The sequence below is a fragment of the Myxine glutinosa genome, chromosome 7 (assembly GCF_964187855.1).
Source record: "Myxine glutinosa chromosome 7, kmMyxGlut1.1, whole genome shotgun sequence".
NCBI lineage: Eukaryota > Metazoa > Chordata > Myxini > Myxiniformes > Myxinidae > Myxine > Myxine glutinosa.
This window is the reverse complement of record NC_136267.1, coordinates 133,327,679-133,354,827: the sequence shown is the minus strand read 5'-3', so window position 1 is coordinate 133,354,827 and position 27,149 is coordinate 133,327,679. Positions and strand designations below refer to the sequence as shown.

At 43.4% G+C, this 27,149-nt stretch overlaps 2 protein-coding genes across 3 annotated transcripts in view; both read right to left on the bottom strand.

The window, feature by feature from the left end:
• The window catches only part of LOC144893007 (uncharacterized), an 812,187-nt gene that overhangs the window by 283,437 nt on the left and 501,601 nt on the right, over nucleotides 1–27,149 (bottom strand). The gene's annotated exons all lie outside the window — the stretch shown is intronic.
• Nucleotides 1,438–26,633, bottom strand: LOC137431672 (NADH-cytochrome b5 reductase 3). Of its 2 annotated transcripts, none has more exons than XM_068123260.2 (9): nucleotides 26,382–26,633; nucleotides 24,383–24,532; nucleotides 20,303–20,375; nucleotides 19,885–19,991; nucleotides 19,343–19,472; nucleotides 19,051–19,134; nucleotides 10,396–10,481; nucleotides 5,000–5,099; nucleotides 1,438–2,129 (listed from the first exon to the last, which is right to left on the bottom strand). In XM_068123260.2, the coding sequence occupies exons 1-9, from the start codon at nucleotides 26,391–26,393 to the stop codon at nucleotides 1,954–1,956; spliced, it is 918 nt and encodes a 305-aa protein (XP_067979361.1). In that variant the 5' UTR covers nucleotides 26,394–26,633; the 3' UTR covers nucleotides 1,438–1,953. The 2 variants fall into 2 exon arrangements, with proteins under 2 accessions (XP_067979361.1, XP_067979362.1); XM_068123261.2 differs by having other exon boundaries at nucleotides 1,438–2,126.

Below are 27,149 nucleotides of genomic sequence, written 5' to 3'. Positions count from 1 at the left end.
TGCAGAATATAATTGCTGTGTTCATTCGATATGGTAGAAAAACTGCACAGATTAAGCTTATTGAACAAAGTCCTTCCATAATAGATGAACTTTGCCTGATATTCATTGGAGTTCACCGTTACATGAACGGCGACACCAACGACGATCATCACCTGCATATAGCTTTTAATGGACTGTCCAAGTCCAGATTATTCTTCTTCTACGGAATCTACACGTTGAAAAGAGAAACAAAATAGCAAAAAGGCAGGGCCAAAAACACAAGTAAATTTCCTTTTCTTGCAATAAAAATTCCCTCTCGGAGACCGGGCCATCACTGGGAATTTGATTGTTGCTTCATCTTCTGAGCAGTTTGGTGGTGTACTGAGGATTCAGACCTCTATCATTCCACTGTTAATCCATAACAAATCAGAGGATAATATGTTGTGATAATACAAATTATTGTATTTTCAAACAAAAAAAAGTTTCGTTTTCCTCTAAAACTACTGTTTTCTTTGCACAAAAACGAGGCTCATAGAAGAGCAAGGTTAAATTGACAGTAAGGTAGCAGAGCAACAATTTTATTTTGTAAACATAGTTGAGACTCATAGAAGAGTTCACACGATAACACTGAGCAGATCAGGATGCAACAGGACACAAAGGAACGCTAGAGAGAGGGGAAAACACCAACAGCAGAGCCAAAGGCCAAGACAGAGGGAGACTTGGACCAACAATGGATGAGGGAGTAAAGGGGGGTGTCATGGGTTGACAAGATGGATAGAGAAGGGAACTCTCAGGAGGGAAAACTGAAAATTTGGAAGAAGGAGGGATTGGGGTGGGGTGATGGGGGTTAACGAGGTTAGACAAGATCATGGCTTTGGGTTGGAGACGATCTGAGATTGTGGTGAAGAGCTGCCTTGAAGACCAGGAGGGAAGAATGACATTGCAAAGGATGTGGAAGTTGGTTGGGTACATACCTCCCCTCCCCCCCCCTTTCCCATGCCTCCTCCCCCCAAGCCCGCTCCATCCCACAGATCTTCCGTTGTCCCTGTTCTCTGCTGTTGTACTTGTGTGCTTCCCTCTCTCTCCCCATCTTGTCTCCCGCTCCCTTTATTGTATGTTTTGTGTGTCCGTTTTTTTTTTTTTGCGATTGATGTTAGCCCTTACACGAGCCTCAATCTTGTATAAAAAAAAACAATAATGAACAAGAAAAGAAGAAAGAGAGAAGGGGAGGAAACAAACCAGCAAGTAGGAGGGTTGGTTAAGGAAGCATTCATGACGGTAATAAAGATCATATGTGAGGGTCGGTGGATGACACGAGCGAAGGTTGTACTGCAAATTTTCAAAAACAGAAAAAAAGGAATATATTTAATACCCAAGGAGCCTTGGCAGGAAAGTTGGATTGAAGGATCCGTAGGAAGAAAAAAATCAATAACAGAGCTCATTCAAATACACAGGAGATACAGCAGTGAGATTTTACTGTCAGAATGAAGCGCTTACAGCAGCAAGAACAACAACATGGCTTAATTGATGTCTAACATGTGGATGCAAATGAAAGTCTATGAAAACCGTTTCCTGGTTGTCCAAGATGAAAACAAACAGATCTGATATTTTGCAGATCAACTCACGAGGGATGAAATCGTAACTAAGGCAAAGGGAGGTTAGTTAACAAGTGTCTCAAGTGCAAGGCATGTGTAATCTCTCGTAAAAGGGTTCTTAGTGTCAAATTAGCAAAGAAGGAAATATGGAGTAGAGGAGTATGGTGGTAAAAGGTCTGCTTGTCTAAGTTGGGCATTCTAATACGGTGGTTATGTAAATGCAAAGATCAGCATTCAGTACTGTCTGATGTTGTTGGGCCTAGTTAAAAGATGACAAGATGGACCATCATTTTGGAAAGGTCCACCACCGATATTCACTTCCTCCTTGTGCAGTGACCTCTTTTACGTCGTCTCCATCTCCACTTTGCTTCTTGAGGCTCTAGAAGGTGAAGCAGGAATCTAATGGGAAGCCAACTTTCTCGAGGTTGGGAATGCAGGCGTATTGGATCATGGGCGGAGGCCCACACATGAGCGCCAATACATCGGGTCCAGGTTTAGGCAAATGCTCTTTGATCATGTCTGCATTCACGAAACCCTTGCTGTACTCCCACTCTGCTGGAAAATGGATGGGAGTAATGTTAGAGGTCGTAGTTTGAGAAACATGTGTATGCTTTGAGCATATTCCTTAAAAATGGTGTACCCTAAATAAGTAGCACCCGGACATATATATGTACATACCTATGGAAGTCAAGGAAAAACAAGGAGCTAGCAAACTCGACAGATACTCTACAGATATCAAACTCAAACTTTTGCGTCTTATCTATCTATAATTCCACTAATCTCTGTGTGTATGTTTGTTTGTTTGTCTGTGACCGCTGTTTCTCGACAACTACCGGTCCGATATACTTGAAACTTGCCAGGTATATTGCTGGGGACCCGAGGATGTGCCTTTTCAAGGTTTCATATTAATCGGACAATTACTTACCGAGCTATGTCCAAAAAACGATTCGACCAATCAGAGAGCAGCGAGCTATCGCGTGTGCCGAACGTGGCGAACACACTCTGCCTCGGATGGCACATTTGAGAGCGTATTCATTTATTTCACGTTGGCAAACTATGTTGCCGTTAAACTATGTTTTAAAACTAATTAAAACTAATTTGCGATTCATCGTAACTGCGATTTGCGACCTTCCGGACAGTCAAATGAGGACGTCACTTCCGGACTTACGTAGCGGCTAGCGGGCGCCATTTGGAGGAGCTGGGAGGACTCAGTCGTGATAGAGTGAGCCTGAGTGAGTATATCAAGACAAGAACAAGATCTAGAAGGAGGTATGTACGGTGCGATTCATATAATATATTGTTTAGTTATCGTCGATGAGGAATTTGGGGGCCCGATTAACTGCAGCGCCATCCGAGCTGCGGCGTCGGGACGATACATTCATTGTACGGTAACATCACGCACTTACGGGCACGTCCTATATATATAGTACGGGCATGCCCTAGTATTGTAAATAAACACAACTTTGGACTAATCCAGCCTGCCGATTGGACATCAAACGATCAAAGGACCATGGGTTCTGTGACAGTGGAGCACTGTCGATTTTTGTGTATGAATGCTTGCAGTGAGATTAACAGATACTTCCCCCTCCCCACCACCGTAAGATGTAATTGGCATACCCTCTCAAAATTCTCTGGACAATGAGTGCTTCTACTTTGCCATTATTTTAAAGTGAAAGTACATGTTATTTGGACAAGTTTAATCTATGTTCAGAAAGTTTAAACTACACTACCGGTCAAAAGTTTTAGAACACCTCAATTTTTCCAGTTTTTATGGACATTTACGCAGTTTAATGTCTCAATGTACCCTGAAATTGAGCATAGAACAAATAAACAATTGGAGATAAAAAAGAAATCATAGAATCATTTTGTTTAACAAAATTTAATTAAAATTTTTGACTCGGCAAAGCAGCCACCTTTTGCAGATATAACCGCCGAACACACTCGTGGTATTCTTTCTACAATGGAAATCAAATATTGTTCGGGAAGTTCTTCCCAACACTTGCAGAAATTCCCACAAATGTGTTGCACTTGTAGTTTGCTTTGCTTTCACCCTTCTGTCCAGTTCATCCCAAACGACCTCGATGGGGTTTAAGTCTGGAGACTGTGCTGGCAATTCCATGATTTGAAGCCTACCGTCTTGTTATTTTCCTCGAAGGTAGTTTTGACATAGCCTGGAGGTGTGTTTAGGGTCATTATCTTGCTGTAGGATGAACCCCTGACCAACTAGGCGTATACCAGAGGGTATTGCATGGCGCTGAAAAATGCTGTGTGCCAGTCACTCTGTGCAAGTCGCTGACTCTGGATCCAGCAAAAGAGCCCCAGACCATCACGCTTCCTCCTCCATGTTTGACAGTTGGTGTCACACACTGAGGAACCTTTCGCCTACTCGACAGCATGCAAAAACCCTGCGTGATGAACCAAAGATTTCAAATTTTGATTCATCGGTCCAGAAGACCTTCTTCCAGTCTTCAGTAGTCCACCGGCAGTGCTTCATGGCCCAGGCAAGCCTCTTTTTTTTATTTTGCCATCTTAGCAATGGTTTTCTTACTGCCACTCGACCTGTCAAACATGCAGCTCAAAGTCTTCTCTTCACAGTTGAAACTGAGACTTGCTTACTTCGACCAGTGTTAAGCTGTGCTTGAAGCTGTTGTCCTGTGAGCCGCCTATCACGCAAGCTGTTGAGTCTCAGAAACTTGTCTTCTGATTCTGTTGTGGCTTTGGGTCTGCCAGACCTCTTCTTGTCAGAGTTTCCTCCAGGTTCCAAAATACTACTTCCTGCAGTGCAATATTGTCCAAATAATGCTTCAGAGGGTGTAATAACAATCTGTTCCAATACTGCTTTTATACAAACATGGGGTTTGTAATCAAGTAATCAGCAGACGTTGGGACACCTGTAGGAATTGTTTGCATCAACTTTCAAGGCTTCATTTACTTACATTGCTGCATAACAGCTGTAAGTTGTTAACCCATCACTAGTTCCCCGAAGAAGGCCTTTTTGTACAATATAACTGTGCAATTCACATTATTTTCCAGTTTTTGCTAACCTAAACTTTTTTTTTAACCTTGAGCAGTTTACTGCTTACCTTTGTACCATTTCACGTTATTCAATGGACATTAAACTGTGTAAATTTCAATAAAAACTGGAGAAATTGAGGTGTTCTAAAACTTTTGACCGGTAGTGTATGTCTATCATTCTTGGGCTCATCCCGGTGTTTCACAGGCAGAGTGATTCATCAATGTGTGTGCGGTCCCTCAGATGGATGTTAAGCAGGGTGGTTCTGTCTGATAGTATTAGTTGGTGGACGTTAAAGATCCCATGGTGTCCTTCACCAAGTGTAGGCAAGCTATCGCTGGATGTAGACCCTACAATTTGCATGTAACAAGGGTAGTGTGGGGACTTGCAGTGACAAGCTGGAGCAAAGCACCTTCAGGTGGTCGATCAAGAGTGAGCCAAAGATGGAATTGATCTGGGTGGCTCGACGCAAGATCTTCAAGTTCACTTCGAAGCAGGATATCCTGTTCGGTCTTGGTGTAGGAGAAGAGATGAGGATGTAAGTACAACAACACTCAGCACATACAAGATTCGGTACATATGTCAAAAACATACCAGAGCATGCCTCAAATTGGGCACGCCGTAGTAGAAAAAAAACATACAAGATGAAACATCATAATTTTACGAGTTAAGTATTGCAAACAGGATTAACAAATCGTTTCATGAAGGTATTTTGGTATCAATTTTGGATTTTAAGAAAGAAAATCGTTGTAAATCCTATTATTCATTTGCAATTTGTCACAGGCATTGACAACAATACAATTTTTTTATGAGAGACCCCAAGCATCAAACAGCCACATATATCAAACAAACAGTTTCAAATGGGGCACCTTTCCACCATTAGAGCATTTAAATAACATCAGATGTGGCAATAAATGTGAATTGTTGCTCAAAGCTTGCCGGCTCGATGACAGAAAAGGTCATTCCCATTTTTCCCGTACAGGCATTAGTCCGGCAGCCCGGGGGGTGAACCTTGCACTGGAGGACCTACAAAATGTTTTTTCAGATTATGCATCTATGGACCCTCCATATCAAGATTCCGAGTGATGCCAAGCTGGCTGGCATCATTGAGCATTTTGAGAAAATGGCCCGTTTCCATGGCAACCATTACTAAAATCTAAAAATACAAAAACTCAGATATCTCAGGATGTAGATGAGCGATTTTCACAATTTTGGTGTCTAAACATATATTTGAGAGGATGGTCTATCGATTGGGGTCATGACCTTGATGTTTCAAGGTCAAGTTATTGCGAAAATCCAAGGTCAAACTAAAGCGCCGCCCCCCACCCCCGCAATCGTAACACATATATTGTTAATGCCATAAATTATGATATTGGCATATGTCTAATGCTCTGTTTCTCTTTTCTTTTCAGATGTGAATCATGGAGGAATGTGTCTTTTCCAAGGTGAATTCTTGTGGAAATCCGAGGAAGCCATGGCTGATGCGACACCCCGGAGAATTGCTTCTATCGTCAATGCTAGTAGGATCAGGGATGATGGACTATATTGTCACCTGGAAGGAGAACTGGCTACAGATCCGAACTTCAGCGTGAAGTTCCATAGAGACTGTGTATCAACATATACATCAAAACATCACCTCGAGAGATTGCCTAAGAGGGCTGTTTCTGCACACTCATCCAGTCATGACGCAAAAACGCTGAGGCGATCTGAACTTCTTCCGTTTGACTTTCTCCGCCATTGTATCTTTTGTGGTAAAGTTTGTGAACTTGAAAAGGACAATAAAAATCCCTCTCGCTGGAGACGTGTAGTGCTGTGTCGAATAGCAGAACGCGGTGCACAAAAAACGTTCAAAGATATTATCTTAGATACCTGTGATTCACGCGGAGATAGGTTAGCTGGTGAGGTCCGTTTGCGAGTAGAGGGAGCTGTTATTGACTTGCATGCAGCCGAAGGACGTTACCATTTTGATTGCAGAACAACATTTATGGCTCCAAGGGCAGCCCAATTTGCCGCTTCAAGTAGAAGTGAAGCCCAGGAATCCGATAGCAATGACGAAGCATTCTATAAGGTTGTAAAAGCCATAAATGAGGACAAAATGCAAATCAGAAATTCCATCGATACTTACGAATTATACGAACATTTTGGGGGGAAAGTTCTTTCCAGAAGGACGCTGATCTCTGACTTGTCAAACCACTTCGGCGACGAGCTTCTTGTTCTCAGAGCAGCAGGCTGTGCAAGTATTCTAGCGTTTCGTAGTAGAGCTCAAGAAGTCTTCAAAGTGGTAGCTGGTGAGGATGAGGGTGATATTGAACTTTCTATTGGTAGGCTTGCAAAGCATGTACAACAAGAACTGAAATCACTTCCCTTAAACAAGGATAGCTATCAGTGCAGGATGAATGCGGACATAGCCGAAGAATATGTAAGCGACACACTGCTTGACTTCTTCAGCACACTACTGCCAGGCATAAAATACAGAAAACTTCCCCTTCTAATGCTGTGCAACATGATCACTGGCCTGTATACGAAATTCCCAACGCCGCTGCAGGTTGCCCTTGGCACTCTTATCAATGAGAAGGAACTAATCCTGGAATTAAACCGATTTGGAGTGGTATGTACCTATGATGAGGTTCTAAGATTTCGCAGATCGGCTGCTCATGCATCGAAACGACTGACCAACAGAGGGTTAACTCCCACTGCAAGACCAGACGCAGGAATGGTTCAAGTGATTGCAGACAATTTTGACGTGAACATATCCAGTCAGAATGGTTTGCAGTCAACACATACCTTTGCTATGCTGCTCACACAGCCGGGAAACAAAGATTATAGTGTTCAACATGCCGAGACCATACGCCGCATAAAGAAGGAAGAAATGGTCAAGCAAGTAGAAGACGATGTAAAGGTCCTCAGATTTACGGGACCAAAGAAACCAGATATGCCCCAGGAGAGAGCAAGGAAGTCGGTTTTATCGCTGAAGATCTTGGTGAGACAGGTCTTGGCCGAAAGAAGAGCTGGAGCAAAGGACTTCGCCTTCTTTGAAGAAATTAGAGGCGAGAACCCGGGTCCAGAGTGGAATGGCTTCAACAGTCGAATGGCCAGAGAAGAAGGTCATTCAATGAGCCCTCCATCCTTAAGTGTCTATACACCACTTATCGACATGACGCCATCGGATCCTGATATCATGCTGACTGCCATGGTAGAAGCGGAGAGACTAACAAAACAGGTGGGGCAGGATATCTTAGTGTTTACTTGTGACCAACAGCTGTATAAGGTAGCCGTCAATATTTCCTGGGCACAACCCAGGCTATGTCCGCATTCATCCTGCACTGATAGCTATCCTTGTTTAAGGGAAGTGATTTCAGTTCTTGTTGTACATGCTTTGCAAGCCTACCGATAGGAAGTTCAATATCACCCTCATCCTCACTAGCTACCACTTTGAAGACTTCTTGAGCTCTACTACGAAACGCTAGAATACTTGCACAGCCTGCTGCTCTGAGAACAAGAAGCTCGTCGCCGAAGTGGTTTGACAAGTCAGAGATCAGCGTCCTTCTGGAAAGAACTTTCCCCCCAAAATGTTTGTATAGTTCGTAAGTATCGATGGAATTTCTGATTTGCATTTTGTCCTCATTTATGGCTTTTACAACCTTATGGAATGCTTCGTCATTGCTGTCGGATTCCTGGGCTTCACTTCTACTTGAAGCGGCAAATTGGGCGGCCCTTGGAGCCATAAATGTTGTTCTGCAATCAAAATGGTAACGTCCATCGGCTGCATGCAAGTCACTAACAGCCCCCTATACTCGCAAACGGACCTCACCAGCTAACCTATCTCCGCGTGAATCACAGGTATCGAAGATAATGTCTTTGAACGTTTTTTGTGCACCGCGTTCTGCTGTTCGACACAGCACAACACGTCTCCAGCGAGAGGGATTTTTATTGTCCTTTTCAAGTTCACAAACTTTACCACAAAAGATACAATGGCGGAGAAAGTCAAACGGAAGAAGTTCAGATCGCCTCAGCCTTTTTGCGTCATGACTGGATGAGTGTGCAGAAACAGCCCTCTTAGGCAATCTCTCGAGGTGATGTTTTGATGTATATGTTGATACACAGTCTCTATGGAACTTCACGCTGAAGTTCGGATATGTAGCCAGTTCTCCTTCCAGGTGACAATATAGTCCATCATCCCTGATCCTACTTGCAGACGATAGAAGCAATTCTCCGGGGTGTCGCATCAGACAATGGCTTCCTCGGATTTCCGCAAGAATTGACCTTGGAAAAGACACATTCCTCCATGATTCACATCTGAAAAGAAAAGAGAGACAGAGCGTTAGACATATGCCAATATCATAATTTATGGCATTAACAATATATGTGTTACGATTGCAGGGGTGGGGGGTGGTGCTTTTTGACCTTGGATTTTTGCAATGACCTTGACCTTGAAACATCAAGGTCATGACCCCAATCGATAGACCAACCTCTCAAATATACGTTTAGACACCAAAATTGTGAAAATCGCTCATCTACATCCTGAGATATTTGAGTTTTTGTATTTTTAGATTTTAGTAATGGTTGCCATGGAAACGGGCCATTTTCTCAAAATGCTCAATGATGCCAGCTTGGCATCACTCGGAATCTTGATATGGAGGGTCCATAGATGCATAATCTGCAAAAAAAAATTGTAGGTACTCCAGTGCAAGTTTGGGCCAAAAATCCCAGTTTGGCTGCATGTAGTCATGGGCAACTACATGTTCCTACATGGGCAACTTGCTCGTAGTCATAACGATTGCATCCTATCGCATCAGACGGTCCGTTAACAGAGATCGACTGAGCCACAGGGCTTTTAAGTTACTGCATTTAATTACTATCTGTTATAATTTCCTAAGGATAATTCCAATAAAACCTGAACCTGCCGTTGAAACGCATGGGAGGCAAAGGGAGGGTGGGCAAACATTTCCTTAATTTAGAAGGGGGGGGGGGGGGGGGAGGGTTGGCATGTTGAGGCTGGCATGGGGTGGTTGTTGCTGCAGGACGATGATGATCGTGCAGGCTGATGTGGCTGGCGAAGTGCAGCTCAGAGCAGAAGAGGAGAGGATGAATGATGACGGTGACGAGAAGGCCAGGACACAGGAAGATTGTGGCCAGGCAGAGGGAAGAATCTCTTCTCCTCTTGGTCCAAGGTCCAACTGCAACTGCCACGTACATGCGTAGACACTGCCCTTTCCACTTCCACGACCGCCCTCATGCATGGCAGGTTCCTCTCATTGGCCGTCCATTGGTGTGGGCAGCAACTTCGCTTGGGCAATTCCGCACTGGGGGAGGACCCTCAAAAACGTGTTCTGCCCCTCTCCAGGGCTCTATAGCCGACTATGCCACCATGGCTTGCGGTCCGCCATCAAATGGTTTGTGATGGTCTCCTTTAAAGTGTGCAAAGAGCTTTCCGGTGCCCTTGTGCCTGCAAGTCCTCCACATGGCCTCGCCTGTTACAAAAGGTTTTACACAACAATCTTGCGTTATCGTGATCTATGGTTTACAATCACTGCCCCTTCAGTGCACATTTTACAATGACTAATACAAGAGCAACGCTGCCCTACTCGATAGCACGGTCCATACAATTCTTAACACAATCTATGGACCCCCACCCCCTCTTTCAATGTAAGAATACGTTTCAAGGTAATATAAAGTGAAGAAAGGTGTCACACACAGATGGGCCAAACAACCTCATGTCTTTAAGTTTCCTTACAAAAAGAAAAGACTCATAGTCAAAAACAATAACAATCATGACAAATTATGATTATTATTATTATCATCACTGACCTGGTTTGCGAAGATAAGTGAGCATTTTGTTTTGTCCCCTGGATCCATTATGATTTTCCGGATAAGCTGTAACATCGGAGTAATTCCTATGAGAGGAAATGTTAAGATTTCAATTTCACAGTCTTTTAATAATTTCCAATATTTTTATCATTTTCATGATTTAACTACACAAATACGAAAGGTATATCGTACATTTGTGTCTGCTCTGAATGTTAAGTAAACTATACAGTTTAGTATGGTTTGTACGTGTGTACACATTGGGGGCATACAGTACTACAAGGAATCAAACAACCGATTCATAAACAAAAATAGAGCTGTAAACATCAAACAGAGACAAATAAAAGAGACAATAAAACCGGTGAACAATTAACTTTTATAAAAGAGACAATGACCATTGGGTAACGAGTTAAAAAAGACGAATTTCATGAAAGCGCAGTGCGGAGTCGGGCAAGATGCAATCATGTGCAGTTTACATGATTTGGTATCCGCATCGCAGCACATAGCTCACACGACGCTGTAACCTCAAGATAAAATCCCATATACTGTGTAGATTTGTCCACTGTCTACTAATATAAATGAATGAATGATCGTTTTAAGGCCATTTTCCCCGCTAAAGCGGGGGTTAGCCTTGCGGACCCCATGACAATCATGGTTCCCTGTTTGAGGCAATGTTTTTATGGCCGGATGCCCTTCCTGACGCCAACTCTTAGTCGCCTCTTACGATGCGCAGGGATACGGTGTACCTATTCTAAGCTGGGGTACACACCGGGATCATTCATTCCAGCAAGCTGGTACTCAATTTGCCGACCTCGGAAGGATGACAGGCTGAATCGACCCCCCTGGCATTAATTCAGCGATCGACCGGGATTCGAACCCAGGATCCTAGGATCCCAAGCCGGCACCCTAACCGCTAAGCCAACACCAGGCTTGCACTGTCTACTAATGTCCATGTAATTTATGTTACTGCACATTGTGACATATAATGCCATTGTCCTACATGTACTATCAAAGGTTACCCTTCATATCTGAAGAAGTGCATTCATAATGGAACATTTGTGAAGGGACCCGGTGAAATGGCGATTAGTAAATAATTAATAACGTGATTTTTTATTTTTTTATTTGTATACAGCCTGTGGCTGCTTGGCTGCATCGTTTTATGGGAGCACGACTGTGCCGCCGATGCAATGCCCCCATTACCAGTAAGCTGGTACTCATTTTGCCGACCTCGGAAGGATGACAGGCTGAGTCAACCCGCCTGGTGTAATTCAACGGTACGACAGGGGCTTAAACTCAAGACGCTAGGATCTTAAGCCAGCCACCTTATCCATTAAGCCAACACCAGGCCTAGTTAATGTGATTATTTGTTGATACACACCAGGTTTGTGATGTCGAAATATTACTGACACTGCTGTGCCTCATCCTCAGGGTATAAGTTGGGGTTTATTAATGTTGTGATGAAACCAATGTTGATGCGAACGTGGCTTTCAGAGATGCAATGGTTGATGTCTGATTGGTGTGTAGGCTGTAGACTTCAAAGTTGAGATGATTTTAACAGTCGAAGTACTACAGGAGTGCTGCTGGGAGAATATCTTTGGCAATTGTGCGATATTGTGGACTGCCATAGTAACTATTGCTGTGAAATCCTATTGCAACTGAGAAAGCAACATATAGTTAGTTGTTCATGAGAAAACACAGCTTTTTCGAGGTGAAGGCCAACATTTTGTAATGTTTGTCCTTGGGCCTTATTTATTGTCACGGAAAATGCTGGTCAAATCGGAAACTGTTGATAACATAGCTGAAATGGTACAGTTGTAGTTTTGAAAACAGCCTAAAGATGATGTAACTACACAACAAATGACTGATCAAAATTAACTTACCACAAAGACACTCGCCAAATGAACACACAATGTGCGGTTGAAGGCGATTACATTTTTTTTTTTCACCAGAATATTTGTCAAAGTTCATCATTCATGCAGTTATAGACTACAGTAAGGAATTTGTTTGCACGTGTAAAACAGATGCTGCCGTATCAAGAGGGCACCGAGCAGGGCCACTCTAATTACAAATGAAGAATAATAAGAAGAAGAATGAATGAATGAATGAAATGAATGATCGTTTTGAGGCCATTTTTCCCCGCTAAAGCGGGGGTTGGCCTTGCGGGCCCCATGACAATCATGGTTCCCTGTTTGAGGCAATGTTTTTATGGCCGGATGCCCTTCCTGACGCCAACCCTTGGTCGCCTCTTACGATGCACAGGGATACGGTGTACCTATTCTAAACCGGGGTACACACCGGGATCATTCATCCCAGCAAGCTGGCACTCAATTTGCTGACCTCGGAAGGATGACAGGCTGAGTCAACCCCCCCTGGTGTTAATTCAGCGATCGACCGGGATTCGAACCCAGGATCCTAGGATCCCAAGCCGGCACCCTAACCGCTAAGCCAACACCAGGCTCCAGCCAACACCAGCCAATAATAATAAGAAGAAGAAGATAGAAAATTGGGTGCTCGATTGTAAATAAGAAAAGACATTAATACATGTACATGTATGAAAATAGGTGTGGAGCATTTTTGTGATGTATTTATGTCAGGACTTCTGTGTTAGGCAAGATGTGTGCATCATACATCACAGTACTTGCTCAGCTCACTGTAAGTGGCCATATTTCACATTTTTTAAATATCAATTTTATTAATAACTAGCAGGGGTACCCAGCGTTGCTCAGGGTGGGAACCGAGAAGGGGGAAGTTGGACCGGGAGAACCACCGGAGCGGTGGGGAGCAGACGAAAAACTGAGAAGGGGCAGGAGAACGATAGGTGCAGGAGGGGGGCAAGAAAGCTGGTGTGGTGGGGGAGCAGGAGGATTTATTTAAAATGGTGATTCGAGGCGATGTCAGTTTGGGTTTATAAACAATGGTGGGTTGAGGTGATGCCGGTTTGGGTTGATATTGAGGCGATGCCGGTTTGGGTTGATATTGAGGCGATGCTGGTGGGTAAAGGGGTCTAAGGGTCTTATGTGTGTTTGGGGTCTTAAGGATCTTCATGGTGCCAATTGCCTTTGAGGTTTAATGGGATGTTAGGGTGTCTCTATGGGTTTTAGGGATCTTAAAGGGGATCCCAAATGCAAAATTTTCCCCTGAAAACCATGGAAAATCATTAATCATGGTCAATTTGAAGGCAAAAAAAGTTTGAATTTTTTTTTGCCCAACAGCACGGACACAGCCCAAGCACACTCGGACACCGCCGACCAAATGGGTGACGAATGCTTTGTCCCGCCTTCGCAGGCTGACATAGTGACCTGCATGTTATAGGAACATCCAGTTTCATACTTTCCCGGGCGCCATTTGTGTCTGTGGCCATGCCGTGTCCGTGTGTGTAATGCTGTGATGTGTTGTGCCGTGTCTGTGCTGATGTCTCACCCCAGTGGAGGGGGATTATAGGGGAATGGTGGAGGGTAGGTACGGGTAGGTCGTGGGTATTGTTAGCTCGGGTGATGGTTGATGGGAGATTGCAGAGGGGGGGGGGGGGGAGTGTGTGATGGTGGAGGGTAGGTTTTGGAGTGGTCGTGAGTATTATTAGCTATGATGTTTGATGGGGGATTGTGGAGGAGAGAGTGGTGCTGGATGGCCTTAGTTTTGAGTGACGACTGTTTCTTCCGTTTAATCAAGAGAGTGGCATAGTCTCTCAATTGTGGCAGAAAACCACATGATCTAGCCATCTCTGTTGTTTCATAACAGTGCTCTGCAAAAGGTTCCGAGCACAAAAGCAAACATTATGTAGGCCCAATCCACACACGAGTATTTCGGACAAACATTACCTTGTCCAATTTCTGGCAACCCTCGGATCTTTCAGCCATTGGTGTCGCATTAGATCATCTAGATTTGTATTACTACAACCAACAAGGACGCTTCGACCAGGAATATTTGTAGAAATTCGAAAATTGTTTGCTGTTTGAGTTAAATCGTACCGCGATGTAACCCGTAAACAATACGGATATGGCAGTCGACAGAACAGCTAATTGTGAAGAAGATTTCAACTTTTAATCGCAAAAAAAAAACCACAAGGGATAGATTAGCATCGAGGTATTTAGGTAGTCTGAACGTTTGGGTTCCCCTTTAAGCCACGTCAGGGGATGTAAAAATGACACCAACGTCCAATCAGAGTCAATATGAAGCCGTGAGGTGAGGGAGGCAGAAAGCGTGAGCGTTCTAAAATACCATTTATCAAATGAAATTAATCCTTTACACAGTTATACAATTAACGCTATTTTTAAAACCATACATCTTCAAGGGAAGGCATGGCGATTGTGAATACGTACGTGCTGTACACCACTCACCACAACACAAAAATGATGCTCAAACGTATTGTTTTTTAGTTCGGTTCTTTAAATGGTGAACGTATGATTGTGCGTGGAGTCCGGCCAGCTGTGCAGCGGCCAATGGGTGGAAGACACAGCTCGGTTTCTTAGACATGCTGGCCTTTGCCCGTGTTATGTGTCACGTGATAGCTGTTAACCAATGAGATTGCATACAAATGAAAAAGCCGGAAAAGTGGCCTTTAAAGGTTGAGGTGGTGGATGAAAATACCTTTAGGGCCGTACTTGGTGTTTGTGCCAAATTTGGTGGTTGTGGGCCCAGTGGTCTTTGCAAAAAACGCGAACAAACACTCAGACTATTTTAGCTCTTATACGAGCCTCGACTAAGTATGCATACAACAAATAAAAACATTAAAAATAAAGACAGCCCGATGATTTTATTTATTAGGTTTAAATCCTTTATTATGGCATTGACCATCATGTGAAAATCATTTTGCTTAATAATATTTTTATGCCTCCGCCAACAAAGTCGCCGGAGGCATTATGTTTTCGGGTTGTCCGTCCGTCCGTACGGGCTAAACCTCGTTTTTCTCAGCAACCATATGTCCGATTGAGACGAAACTTTCAGGGTAGGAGTGACACCCATGCAGAATGTTTTTATGATAATTGTGACGTCACAGGTCACATGGTATGGCAGCCATATTTGATTAAAAGCAAATAATTAAAAAATGATTTCTCGGAAATCGCTGAATTGAAAAATTTGAAACTTGGCACATTGTCAAGTACTCCCAATGGGGAACAAAAGCATGATGATGATGATATCATAGGTGAAGTGGTATACCAGCCAAAAATGTTTTAATCGAATTATTTATCCTAAAAATCTGAAATTGCATGCACATACATGATCTATGACAATTTGTATTGAAATATTAAATTGATAACATCATAGTCACATGATTTGGCAGCCATTTTGGAATGAAGGAAAATATTAAACAATTATATCTCTGAAACCGCTCACCCTATCGATGTGAAATTTTACAAATATAATATAACAGCACTGTTGCATATCGTTTGAAAATGATGATGTCATAGGTCACGTGGTTTGGCAGCCATCTTGGATAGAAAAACGAACCTTATCCGATCAACACGAAACTTCACAAACATGATCCCCTACGCATACACATGCAGAGTGATGGCATCTACCCGTTGTGGGACTATGCGGAGGCATATTGGCAACACAGTCACATTGTTCAAGTTTTGATAATATTAATCATACTTATCAATTATTTTGATAATAACTTTGCGAATGTGCAGTTCAAGTACCAACCACCCCTATCAATAGTTTTAATATTATAGGTACAAACCACTTGATAAACTTGTACGTACTCGTACATGTAGTGCAGAAGCCGCTGCCAAGACGGCAACCACACTAAGTTGACAAGCAGTGTAATGTATTTTTAGGTCATCTCATCTCGATCTCGAAGAGATTAACTTATAAAATTGGTCATTATGTCTGGATGTCTGTCCCTCTTTCTGCCTGTCTGGTCGTCTGTTAACTTTATGCTTCTCCTCCCTTATCACCACGTTGATCGTTCTGAAACTTTACACATGGGTACAAGAAAGTAGCCCATGCACTCGCTCGGGCTTCGTTTTTTCGATTTCCGATCATGGGGACAGAGAGGCTGGTAGGGGGTCCCCCAAAATCAAGTCTGAACAACAACTTCAAGAGATGACCGTCAGCCCACTCGGGGTTATTTTCAATAAACGTCCAAGACCTTACCACTTGCTACCCTCAGTCCAGGCAGGAATTATTAATTTGGCTAGGGTATCAGTGATAGTGTTAAACCTAATCTTCATGAAGGACACCGTGCGATCTTTGACATCCATGAACGAATGCTGGCAGACTCAACTCTGTGTTTGCTTCAAAATCTTGTGTCCCAAACCCATCTCTGTACCCACCTTACCCAGTCGAACCCAGCTGCTCCTGGACTCTGTCCTTCTCTCCTGACAAGGTGGAGAAGTTTCTGTCAAACCTCGACTCCGATTCTGCAACTGGACCAGATGGCATCAGCCCACGCCCCACGGGTCCTAAAATCCTGCTCTGCCGCTCTTTCACACCCTCTCTCTATTATTTTCACACTCTCTTTTGCTCAAGGACATCTGCCATCAGCTTTGAAATCAGCCAACATTACCGCTTTACCCCAAAAATGTGCAAAAACAGATCCTTGCAACTACAGACCAATCAGCCTGCTCCCAATAATCAGCAAAGTCAAGGAATCCATCATTGCTGAGTATATCAATTCCTTCGTCTTCTCCAATAGCTTGATCTCTGATCATCAATTTGGATTCAGACTAGGGCACTCGACTCTGGACATGCTGCTTCTGCTGTCTCAACAATGGATGGAGGTCCTCAATGCCAAGCAGGAAATCAGAGCTGTCTTCCTTGACATATCACGTGCCTTCAATACGGTCTGGCACCCCGCTCTGCTCACCAAACTGTCCTCATATGGTATCCATGGAAATCTCCACGCATGGCTTGCGGACTTCCTCTCTGGTCGAAGTCAACGTGTGGCCCTGAATGGATTTCTCTCATCTCCCCTTCCTGTTCAGGCTGGAGTTCCCCAAGGCAGTGTTCTGGGCCCTGTGCTTTTTCTGGTCTTCGTCAATGATCTCTCTGACTCTCTTGAAAATCCTCTCTATCTCTTTGCTGATGACTCTACTCTCTGCCGCTCCATTCCTCATCCCTCAGATCGGTAGTCTGCAGCCTCCTCACTCTCTGCAGACCTGGACAAAATCACAGACTGGTCAAACAAGCGGGACAAGTCTTTCAATCCTGACAAATCTCACACTCTTACGATGTCTCTCTGAAAAGACCGACTGGACAACCCTCCCATCTACTTTCTCAACAATCCTCTCCAAGAAGTTCTGTCACTCAAGCTTTTGGGTCTTACTATCTGCCATGATCTTTCCTGGGAAAACCACATTTCCAAACTGGCCTACAAAGCCAGTCGCCGACTGGGCATCCTCCGTCGTGTGAAGTCCTTCCTTGGCACACCTGAGCTCTTCACCACATACAAGGCTTTCATCCGTAGCTCAATGGAATACTGTTCTCCCCTCTGGGTTGGTGCTCCTGCCTCACACCAAGCTCGGCTTCACGCTGTTGAAACCAAAGCTTTCAGAATCATTGGAATCTCCCACGGTGAAGCTGATTGTGAGGGCCTTTCACTCACTCATCGTAGACAGGTAGGTGGTCTTTCTGTCTTCTACCTACTCCTATCCGGCCGAGCTCCCCCAGCTCTATCTGTGCTCTGTCCCCCAAATATTCCTACAGGTCACACAAGTCAGCCAGCAACCCTCTTCTGGTGAAATTGCCAAAATAAAAAGACTCTCTGCTCACCTTCACTCTTTCATTCCTCTTTACGCCCACCTCTGGAACAAACTCCCTCACTCTCTTCAATCCCACTCCTCCCTCCAGGTCTTTAAAACAGCTGTTCACCACCATCTCTTATCTTCCCCCCATCCAAAACCTTGATCTTTTCTACCCCCGTTAATACACCCCAGATCCACTTTTTTGAAATACCAACTTCTTTCCTTGGAAGACCTTGCAGTGTCTATTTGTTTTATACCTCACTCATCACCCCACCCACTTCCCATGCCTCCTCCCCACAAGCCCTCTCCCGCCCACATATCTCCCGATGTCCCTGTTCTCTGCTGTTGTACTTGTGTGCTTCCCTCTCTTTCCCCATCTTGTCTCTCGCTCCCTTTAGTGTATGTTTTGTGTGTCCGTTTTTATTTTTATATTTTTTGTGTGATTTATGTTAGCTCCTACACGAGCCTCAATCTTGTATACAAAAAAAGAAAGAAAAAAAATAGACAGGACATCCAGATTTATGTCCATCCGAGGGACGGCTCACACATCGATGAATCACCCTGCCTGTGAAACAATGGGATGACAGTTTAAAGCTGGGCTGGGATTGAAATCCTGGCTGGAGCATGCGTGCGTGTCTCTCGGCCATCCTAGCAGTGTACAGGTAATATAGTGTGAGTTCCAGTGAAAATGCCAAAATCCAGAAGGAAAAAATCGAGAAGGTACTGTATGTGCAGGTTCCTCCCTGTCATAGATCAATGTATGAAAAAAAAACGGCACGGAATGTACAAACTTTACAACTGCAAGAAAGAAACATGAAAACTAAAAAAAAGAAAAAAAAGATGAAATTAAAACAGGAAGCAGACATTCACATATCCTGATACATTTACTATGCTTGTGTGTACACATTCAGGTTGCCAGGTTCTTACATACTGATATGTACGCACAAGCTCAGCACTCCAATATTTGACATACCTGTTCCACCAGCAATCATCGCCACATGCTGTGCCACCTTGATGTTTGCGTTTGACTTCTTATCTGGCTTGATGGCAAATTTGCCTGGAAGGACCCAAGTGAAGAAAATTAGACATTAATGAGGTCAGTGCAGAAAATAATCTCAGGACCAAAACCATGGCTAATAAACCAAATGTTTAGAAAAACATCACAAATCACACCACACGAGTCATGTACCCACTAGAGAAGCTTTGGAAGACAACAGGTGGTAGAAGGGTGAAGATGAGCAATGCTTGTGAAGTGTCGATCATACCTTTTCCCTGGTAAATGAGAAGACCGTTTGGACCTCTAAAGTCAATGGTGTCCCCGATCTTCATACTGTCCAGATACTGTGACATTTTCCCCCCATCGGGAAACTTAGGGTGCGTGTTTTTGAGGTACACCTGTTGTGAGCACAGAGATACTTTGTGGAGAAAACCCACCCAAAAAACTGCATTGCTCAAAATCAATTAATAAGGGGACATCTATTTATTACGTATGGAAATATTGCAGAATTTTTGTCCATCACACCCCCACAAAACCACGCACCCCATATTTACTTCCCGCTTTACTCCTAAATTTATTTCCCTTCTTATTCGACTCCCCTCACATTCCCCCAACCTCCATTTTTCAAAACCATCCTACTCTCAATCTGATTTTTTCCCACTTAACCACCACAAACCCCCACTACCCCCAACCCTCCACTCCCCATGCATGCAAAACACACAGATGATTCCCAATGTTCTTGTTAATGTGAAAGAAACATGTTTGTGGTAAATCAAGAGTTGTTTTAGATCTCAATATGAAATCAGTAACCTTGATAACAAGGTCCACGAATCCAAGGTCCTCATGGCTGGACACCGGGGTGTACGGACGAATTGTCAGGCTGCCGTCGATCTTCTCGGTCAGGTAGACATGCTGACCTGTAGGAAGGGCGTGTACAAATGGAAGGAAATATCACTTTGTTCCATTCCAATAAGATTTCTTCAAACACAATAGCAAAACTAGATTGAAAGCAAGCAAGTGTTGAAAACAAAGTATAGGTGCATTGAAATACTGTAGTTTGAATTTACAGAATAAACACCTGGTAGCTGAGCTGAGTGGAGCACTTGTGGTTTAAAATACGAACATGAATGAATGTCAGAATGGTATATAACAGTTAGGACATGACGACGAGAAACAAACTTGGCTACTCATAAACTTCCTTCCAGAAGTCCCTCCCAAACATGCATACCAACTGGTAGGCCAAGCACGTGCTGCATTGATGGAAGAGCAAAACGAAAGCGTCGCGTGTCATGTGATATTATCTGCAAAACAGAATTGCAGCAACTTTATCCGTTGTATTTTTGGCTTGAACACTCTTTTGATCTCATTTACCTATTGACCAAAGAATCATTGAAAAGCTTAACAAAGATCAATATAAAAGAGGTCATGGCAATTGTACTCGTTCCCATAGTCTAGAATCTGTGAGGGTGTGTTGAAGGGCAAGTCCTGGTATTTTTCTCCAAAACAGGTGAAGCTATTTGAATGAAACAAAGACAGATACTAACATCAGTCTTTATTCTACCATGGTGCATATATATTTTTCAACATAACTACCAATGTGGTCCACAAATATCTGCCAACGTTTTGTGATGCTGTCATGATAGATCTGTGCACTTCCTGCTGACTTAACCAATGCTTTACATCGGCCTTGACATCATCCTCAGAAGAAAAAATGTTCTACACGAAGGTGTTCCTTAAGTTTGGGGAAGAGATGAAAATCTGACAGATCCAAGTCGAGTGGTGGTACTCCATTGACGATCTCTTACTCTCCGGATTGTAATAGTGCATACAGCTCTCATCTCCAGCCAGTCATCACAACTCCCATCTCCAGTCAGTCATCACAACTCCCATCTCCAGTCAATCATCACAACTCCCATCTCCAGTCAATCATCACAACTCCCATCTCCAGTCAGTCATCACAATTCCCATCTCCAGTCAGTCATCACAACTCCCATCTCCAGTCAGTCATCACAACTCCCAACTCCAGTCAGTCATCACAACTCCCAACTCCAGTCAGTCATCACAACTCCCATCTCCAGTCAGTCATCACAACTCCCAACTCCAGCCAGTCATCACAACTCCCATCTCCAGTCAGTCATCACAACTCCCATCTCCAGTCAGTCATCACAACTCCCATCTCCAGTCAATCATCACAACTCCCATCTCCAGTCAGTCATCACAACTCCCATCTCCAGTCAATCATCACAACTCCCATCTCCAGTCAGTCATCACAACTCCCATCTCCAGTCAATCATCACAACTCCCATCTCCAGTCAATCATCACAACTCCCATCTCCAGTCAGTCATCACAACTCCCATCTCCAGTCAGTCATCACAACTCCCATCTCCAGTCAGTCATCACAACTCCCATCTCCAGTCAATCATCACAACTCCCATCTCCAGTCAATCATCACAACTCCCATCTCCAGTCAGTCATCACAACTCCCATCTCCAGTCAGTCATCACAACTCCCATCTGCAGTCAGTCATCACAACTCCCATCTCCAGTCAGTCATCACAACTCCCATCTCCAGTCAGTCATCACAACTCCCATCTCCAGTCAGTCATCACAACTCCCATCTCCAGTCAGTCATCCCAACTCCCATCTCCAGCCAGTCATCCCAACTCCCATCTCCAGTCAGTCATCACAACTCCCATCTCCAGTCAGTCATCACAACTCCCATCTCCAGTCAGTCATCACAACTCCCATCTCCAGTCAGTCATCCCAACTCCCATCTCCAGCCAGTCATCCCAACTCCCATCTCCAGTCAGTCATCACAACTCTCATCTTATCTGTCCTCGTTTTCTTCAATTCCACTGCGAGTGCATTGAGATCGTCCTCTAATGTCAGCTCTCGCACAAGCATAAAACCTCGTAATAAACATAGCGGCAACACCCCCGGTGCTCACCTGGTAGAATAAACAGTATACTACACTGACTAAAGGTATTTAAACCAATTTGAATAGTTTCTAGAAGACTGGGCAGCATATAGAATCATACTAACATAATCATAAGACTTTAATCAAACAAAAAACTATTTGGGGGGGGGGGGGCAACCCCTACCCCCCCCCCCCCCCAATCCTGTGCATTTCCTCAGTGTGTCTAGTTTCAAAGAAGAAAGTAAATATCGATTTTGGGGGTCGGTGAAACCTGGACCCACTTTGACCCCTGTAGAGACCCCCTTAGACTTTGATTTTCTTAATGCCATGAACAACCTTCGGTTCATCACGGGTGATGAAGGTTATGGTCAAGTTTCATCGAAATAGTGAGTGTAGTTTCATAGATAAAAGCAAATTCCTATTTTGGGGGGGGTTAAACCTGGAACCACTTTGACCCCGTTAGACCCAGATTTTTTAAATGCTGTGAGCAAACTTTCGTCACAACACAACAAATATCATTTGTGCCAAATTTGGTCACAATCCCATCAGCGGTTTCAGAGAATAAATTTCAAGTGCTTACGGACGGATGGACTGACGGACGGACGGACGGACGATGCGTCATCGCATAATCTCCCCTGAACTTTGTTCCAGGTGAGCTAAAAACTAAAAGTGATTGAAATATATATTAGTGGAGCGAATCGAGTTCGGTATTCAAACCAACAATGAACCCCTTAGTACAAGTTCCCAATTCGTCTGTTTCCGGCATGACATACGAGAAAGTGCTCCATGAACGTTGTACCGACTGAGAACACATTTTTGTTTCATCAGCAATGAATACTCTCTCGACTGCTCATATATATATATATATGTTGGTGCTGCATCTCCGGCAATCTCTATGTCTCATTGTGTATTCGTTTATTTCTCTGCTTCAAACATATATCCAGCACATTCTTCCCACATTTTGTACCACAGGCTAATACAGTCGATCGGGACTGGCAGGCACGTACGCAAGCTCGCTTCTGAGCTCAGCATGAGTTTCATTCACAACCCAGGTGTAAACTACCACCCTGGTGTTTCGCACGTAGGACGATGCATCAATGAGTCCACCATCCATCGGAAGGATCCGTCTGCCAACACATGGCGCGTTAGTGGACGTTAAAGATCCTGCGGTGTCTTTCACGAAGAGTAGGCAAGTTATCACTGGCACCTTGAACAAATTACATGTTCCTAAACTTGGATGGTTAAATTAATAAATAATTTGGTCAAAGACTTTCCCAGACGGACCCCACAAAAAGTTAGGAATAATTCAGGCCGTTAAAAGTTGTGGTAGTGGTAATAGTAGTAGTATCAGCAACAGTAGCAGCAGCAGCAGTATACAATTAACCCTTGCAAATATGAATACCTGCCAATTTGTTTGCAGAATTCAAAATGGGTCTTCTGCAGACCATTCGTGCCATTTCTGGGATTTCGTTAATCCCAGAAATTTTAAGCATTGCTCGTGTCCCTTCATCCACCTTTCCCACCTTCATGTGACGTTCGCTATATTGCATCGATTGAAATACGACTCACGACTGTAATTGGTAATACGTATTGTGATGGGTTTGGCGTTCACGTCCATGGGTGGTTATTAGTGTGTATCATCTCCAGTTACATTCAGTCGGCCAAGCCCAAGGGAAGAATAATGAATAAAGTACCAGGAATTTTTGAAGGATTTTTTTACCATTGGAAGATAGGGCTCATTTTTTGTTAATATTATCTTCTATATATTCTATATTTAACATTGTGATATGAAAATAGTTTTCATATTTGTTGTAAATGTAGTTTAAACTCGTGGTTATGCGTTAGAGTGGTGAATTTTTTTTTAGCAGCGTCGTCTTCAATGTTCATTGTTTTTTTTCTAATAAAGACATATTCTGTCATTTTAAAACCACCAAAGTGTGTATTAGGTTTCGCAGTTTCATAAAATGTATCGTTTGATACGTATAATGCTTTAAAACTGTTTTTTTGTTTTGTTTTGTTTTTTACCTCAGAAGAGATATCAACATTTAGCTCAGCGAATGTCATTCGCGGTGTCAGTATTTGATGAACTTATAAAGAATTAGTTCCAGATTTGTCAATGGCTGAGGTATATTAACAAACGAATAAAACAGATTTGGCAAAATTCCAACTTTTTTTTAAAAGATCGCATATTCACCCAGGGTTGTGAGAGGCTGAAGAAGAAGAAACCTCGCATGGGTTTCCCACACCAAATAATCTCTGGCACATTTAACTCCAAATACTGTATTCCCATGCCTATAATCCACCCTAAACATTTTATTTTCCCATATATCACCTGCAAACACATTCATTCACCTCCTGAAGCTTAAGTTGTGCTCAAGGGACGTGTCATACCTCTTTGTCCACAAGGCGTAAAGGATATTTCACCGAGGGGTCTTGCAGAGTTGCTGGGTTCTTCGTTGGCCGAGGTTTGAGAAAGTGTCGGATGGTGAAAGCCAGAAAGATTACAGTGCCGATAACCAAGCCAGCCATCTGGACTTCACCCTGGCACACACATAACAAAGGTGATCAAAGCTCGTGTCATGAACCAAATATTTATCACATCTTTACAAGCGATTAAAAAACCCAAGAAAAACCCCAAAAAACCAAAAAACCCAAAACCCAAAAACCCAATCTTTACAAGCGATTCAAATGTAATAAAACTTTTACAGACATGGGACACGCGGAGCCATATTTAACTTTGGCACAAGTTGTCCAATTTCTACTCGGAATGAAGAGGTCGTCACGCTCATGAAGGATAGTGTCGATCTGCATTGGCATAGGCAGAGTAGAATAGCGAAGATCAAATCAACAGGACGGTGATCGAGTTACACTAACCACCAAGGGAAAGCAAGGAGAAGCTGACGTTTTAGGTGCTAACACACCCAACCCACACATTTTGTGCTAACCCACAACCCACCTAACACCATATCTGCTTGCTTAATTCTGCATTTTTTTGGTATTTCACTCTTTGAACTTTTTTTTCTTCTGGATTTATATATTTTTTATCTTGTAAGCAATTGGGGCTGACATGAAGGCCTAGACGTATGCAAACTCGCTTCTAAGCCATCTAGCCTGGGTTTGAATCCCGACCCAACTATGAAAACTGTCAGTTCTGTATTTGACAGGCAGGGTCATTCAGCAATGTGTGTGCCGTCCCCCAGGTAGATGTTAAGCTGGGAATCCCTTCTGCCAGCATGGGATGGTGGATGGTGAAGATCCCATGGTGCTATTTGCAAAGATTACGCAAGCATCACCAGCGCGATGGCCAAATTCCAAATTCATGCCCCAACTAGGCGAGTATCACCGGTTCATGAAAAACTTGGGCCAAAAGCTTCCCCCAGCCGACCCCACAAGGTGGGATAATAAGTGGCCCTTAAAGAAGAACAACAAATCTTGTAAGCAATCATTGATTGTAAGTTTATGAATATGTATGCATGTGTAATTCAGCCATTGGCTGTCGGACATGCTTTTATTGAACTTTTTTGTTTTTGCTCCAACAAAAGGTTAATAACCGAAACATTCACGTCTCGCTTCATACGGTCGGTGAGCACAACTCAATCAGCATTTTTATTGAACCCATGCCTGGTTCAACGCACTTGGTTGGACCAAGCCTGTTGGGGGCACCAGGTGACATATTTCACCGTCATCGCATGTCTGTGTCTTGGAAGAATGAGTGAAAGTCATACATGTCATTCACCAACGGGTGAAGGTGCAGGGGTTGGAGCTCTGCTGTCTGAGAGTTCAGGGGTTGGAGAAGTCTTTGTAAAGTTTCCTAATGTACACAGGTTGTCCTTGTATGGACAATATTCCCAAGGAGACGTGCTCCATGCATATTGGGCAATGCCCATCCACCTTTATAGTAAATGACACCTTGTCTTGGTTCAAATCAAACTCAACCGGTGCTTTGGTCAACTAGGACTACAAACAAACTTTCCAGTTCAAAGTTGACATACGATGTAAAGTAAACTTTGTTCTTTTCCTAATCATTCAAAATAAAGTTAATTCGACAACCCACAGATGTGTCAGATCTGTTACACAACGCAAACTTAGCCATCGTAAAGGTAAAGAAACGGTTTTTATTAACATACTGACCAAATCTGGGGCAAACTTTAAAGTGCAATATGTAAAAAATAAAAAAGACGAATGTAATAAATAATAAATAATGTAATAAATAAATAAATAAATAAATAAATAATAAAATAATAATAATAAATTAAATCACAACGAATAATGATTTTCAAATGCTGGAACCTAAAGCAAAAAAGGAAATAAAATAAACCGAAATAATGTTATATTAAGCTGTCATGTGAAAACGATTGTGATCACATGGAAATAAATGCGATAATCTCACCATGGTCGCCATTGCGGTTACACTTGAAGCGAAGGTGTCCTTGTTCAGCTGTTATTCTTTTGAGCTCTCAGACTGGAGTGAAGGTGTTGGAAGTCGGATTTGATAACATCGGTTACTTCCAGGAAGCGTCCAGGAAACGCGCGCAGCGACGGCTCTGGAGGAAACTGGATCTTCCTGCGTCCGATCGGGTGAGTTCACCACGTGACACTGGATGTGGATTGTGGGTTGTGGCTTCCCGAGTTCCCGTCAAATGGGGAGGAGCGGGGGGCGGGGCATGATGACGGACGGGGGGCGGGGCACCGACGTACAGGACGGGACAAGGTACACAGCGCGACGTCGGATAACACGACAACACCACAAATGCAGGCCATGGGCACAAAATCCACCCTGTCGGTATTAAAGGAGGCGCAAAGCATGGAATCCATTACATGGGATCGTTTCTCTGGATGCAACTTTAACATAGGGACTGAAAATTCGTTTCTCGGCTTCCACTGGACGGAATCGGCTGCACATTTCAGAAGTAAATACTTTCTACGTCGAGGTAATATGCTCCAAATTTCAGCAACGTCCGTTTCCGCATTCTTGAGTTTTATTAAGAAAATCCTCAAACATATTACTCTCCCCCCACCCCCAATTCCCGTGCCTCCTCCCCCCAAGCCCTCTCCCTCCCACAGATCTCCCGATATCCCTGCTCTCAAATGTTGTGCTTGTGTGCTTCCCTCTCTCTCCCCATCTTGTCTCCTGCTCCCTTTATCTTATGTTTTATGT

What these genes read in the sequence shown, in the direction of transcription:
- LOC137431672 (XM_068123260.2), bottom strand. An exon ending in TCGTGGACCTTGTTATCAAG is followed by an intron (nt 19,473 to 19,884) that starts GTTACTGATTTC and finishes TGCTCACAACAG; the next exon opens with GTGTACCTCAAAAACACGCA. An exon ending in TCTCATTTACCAGGGAAAAG is followed by an intron (nt 19,135 to 19,342) that starts GTATGATCGACA and finishes GGGTCCTTCCAG; the next exon opens with GCAAATTTGCCATCAAGCCA.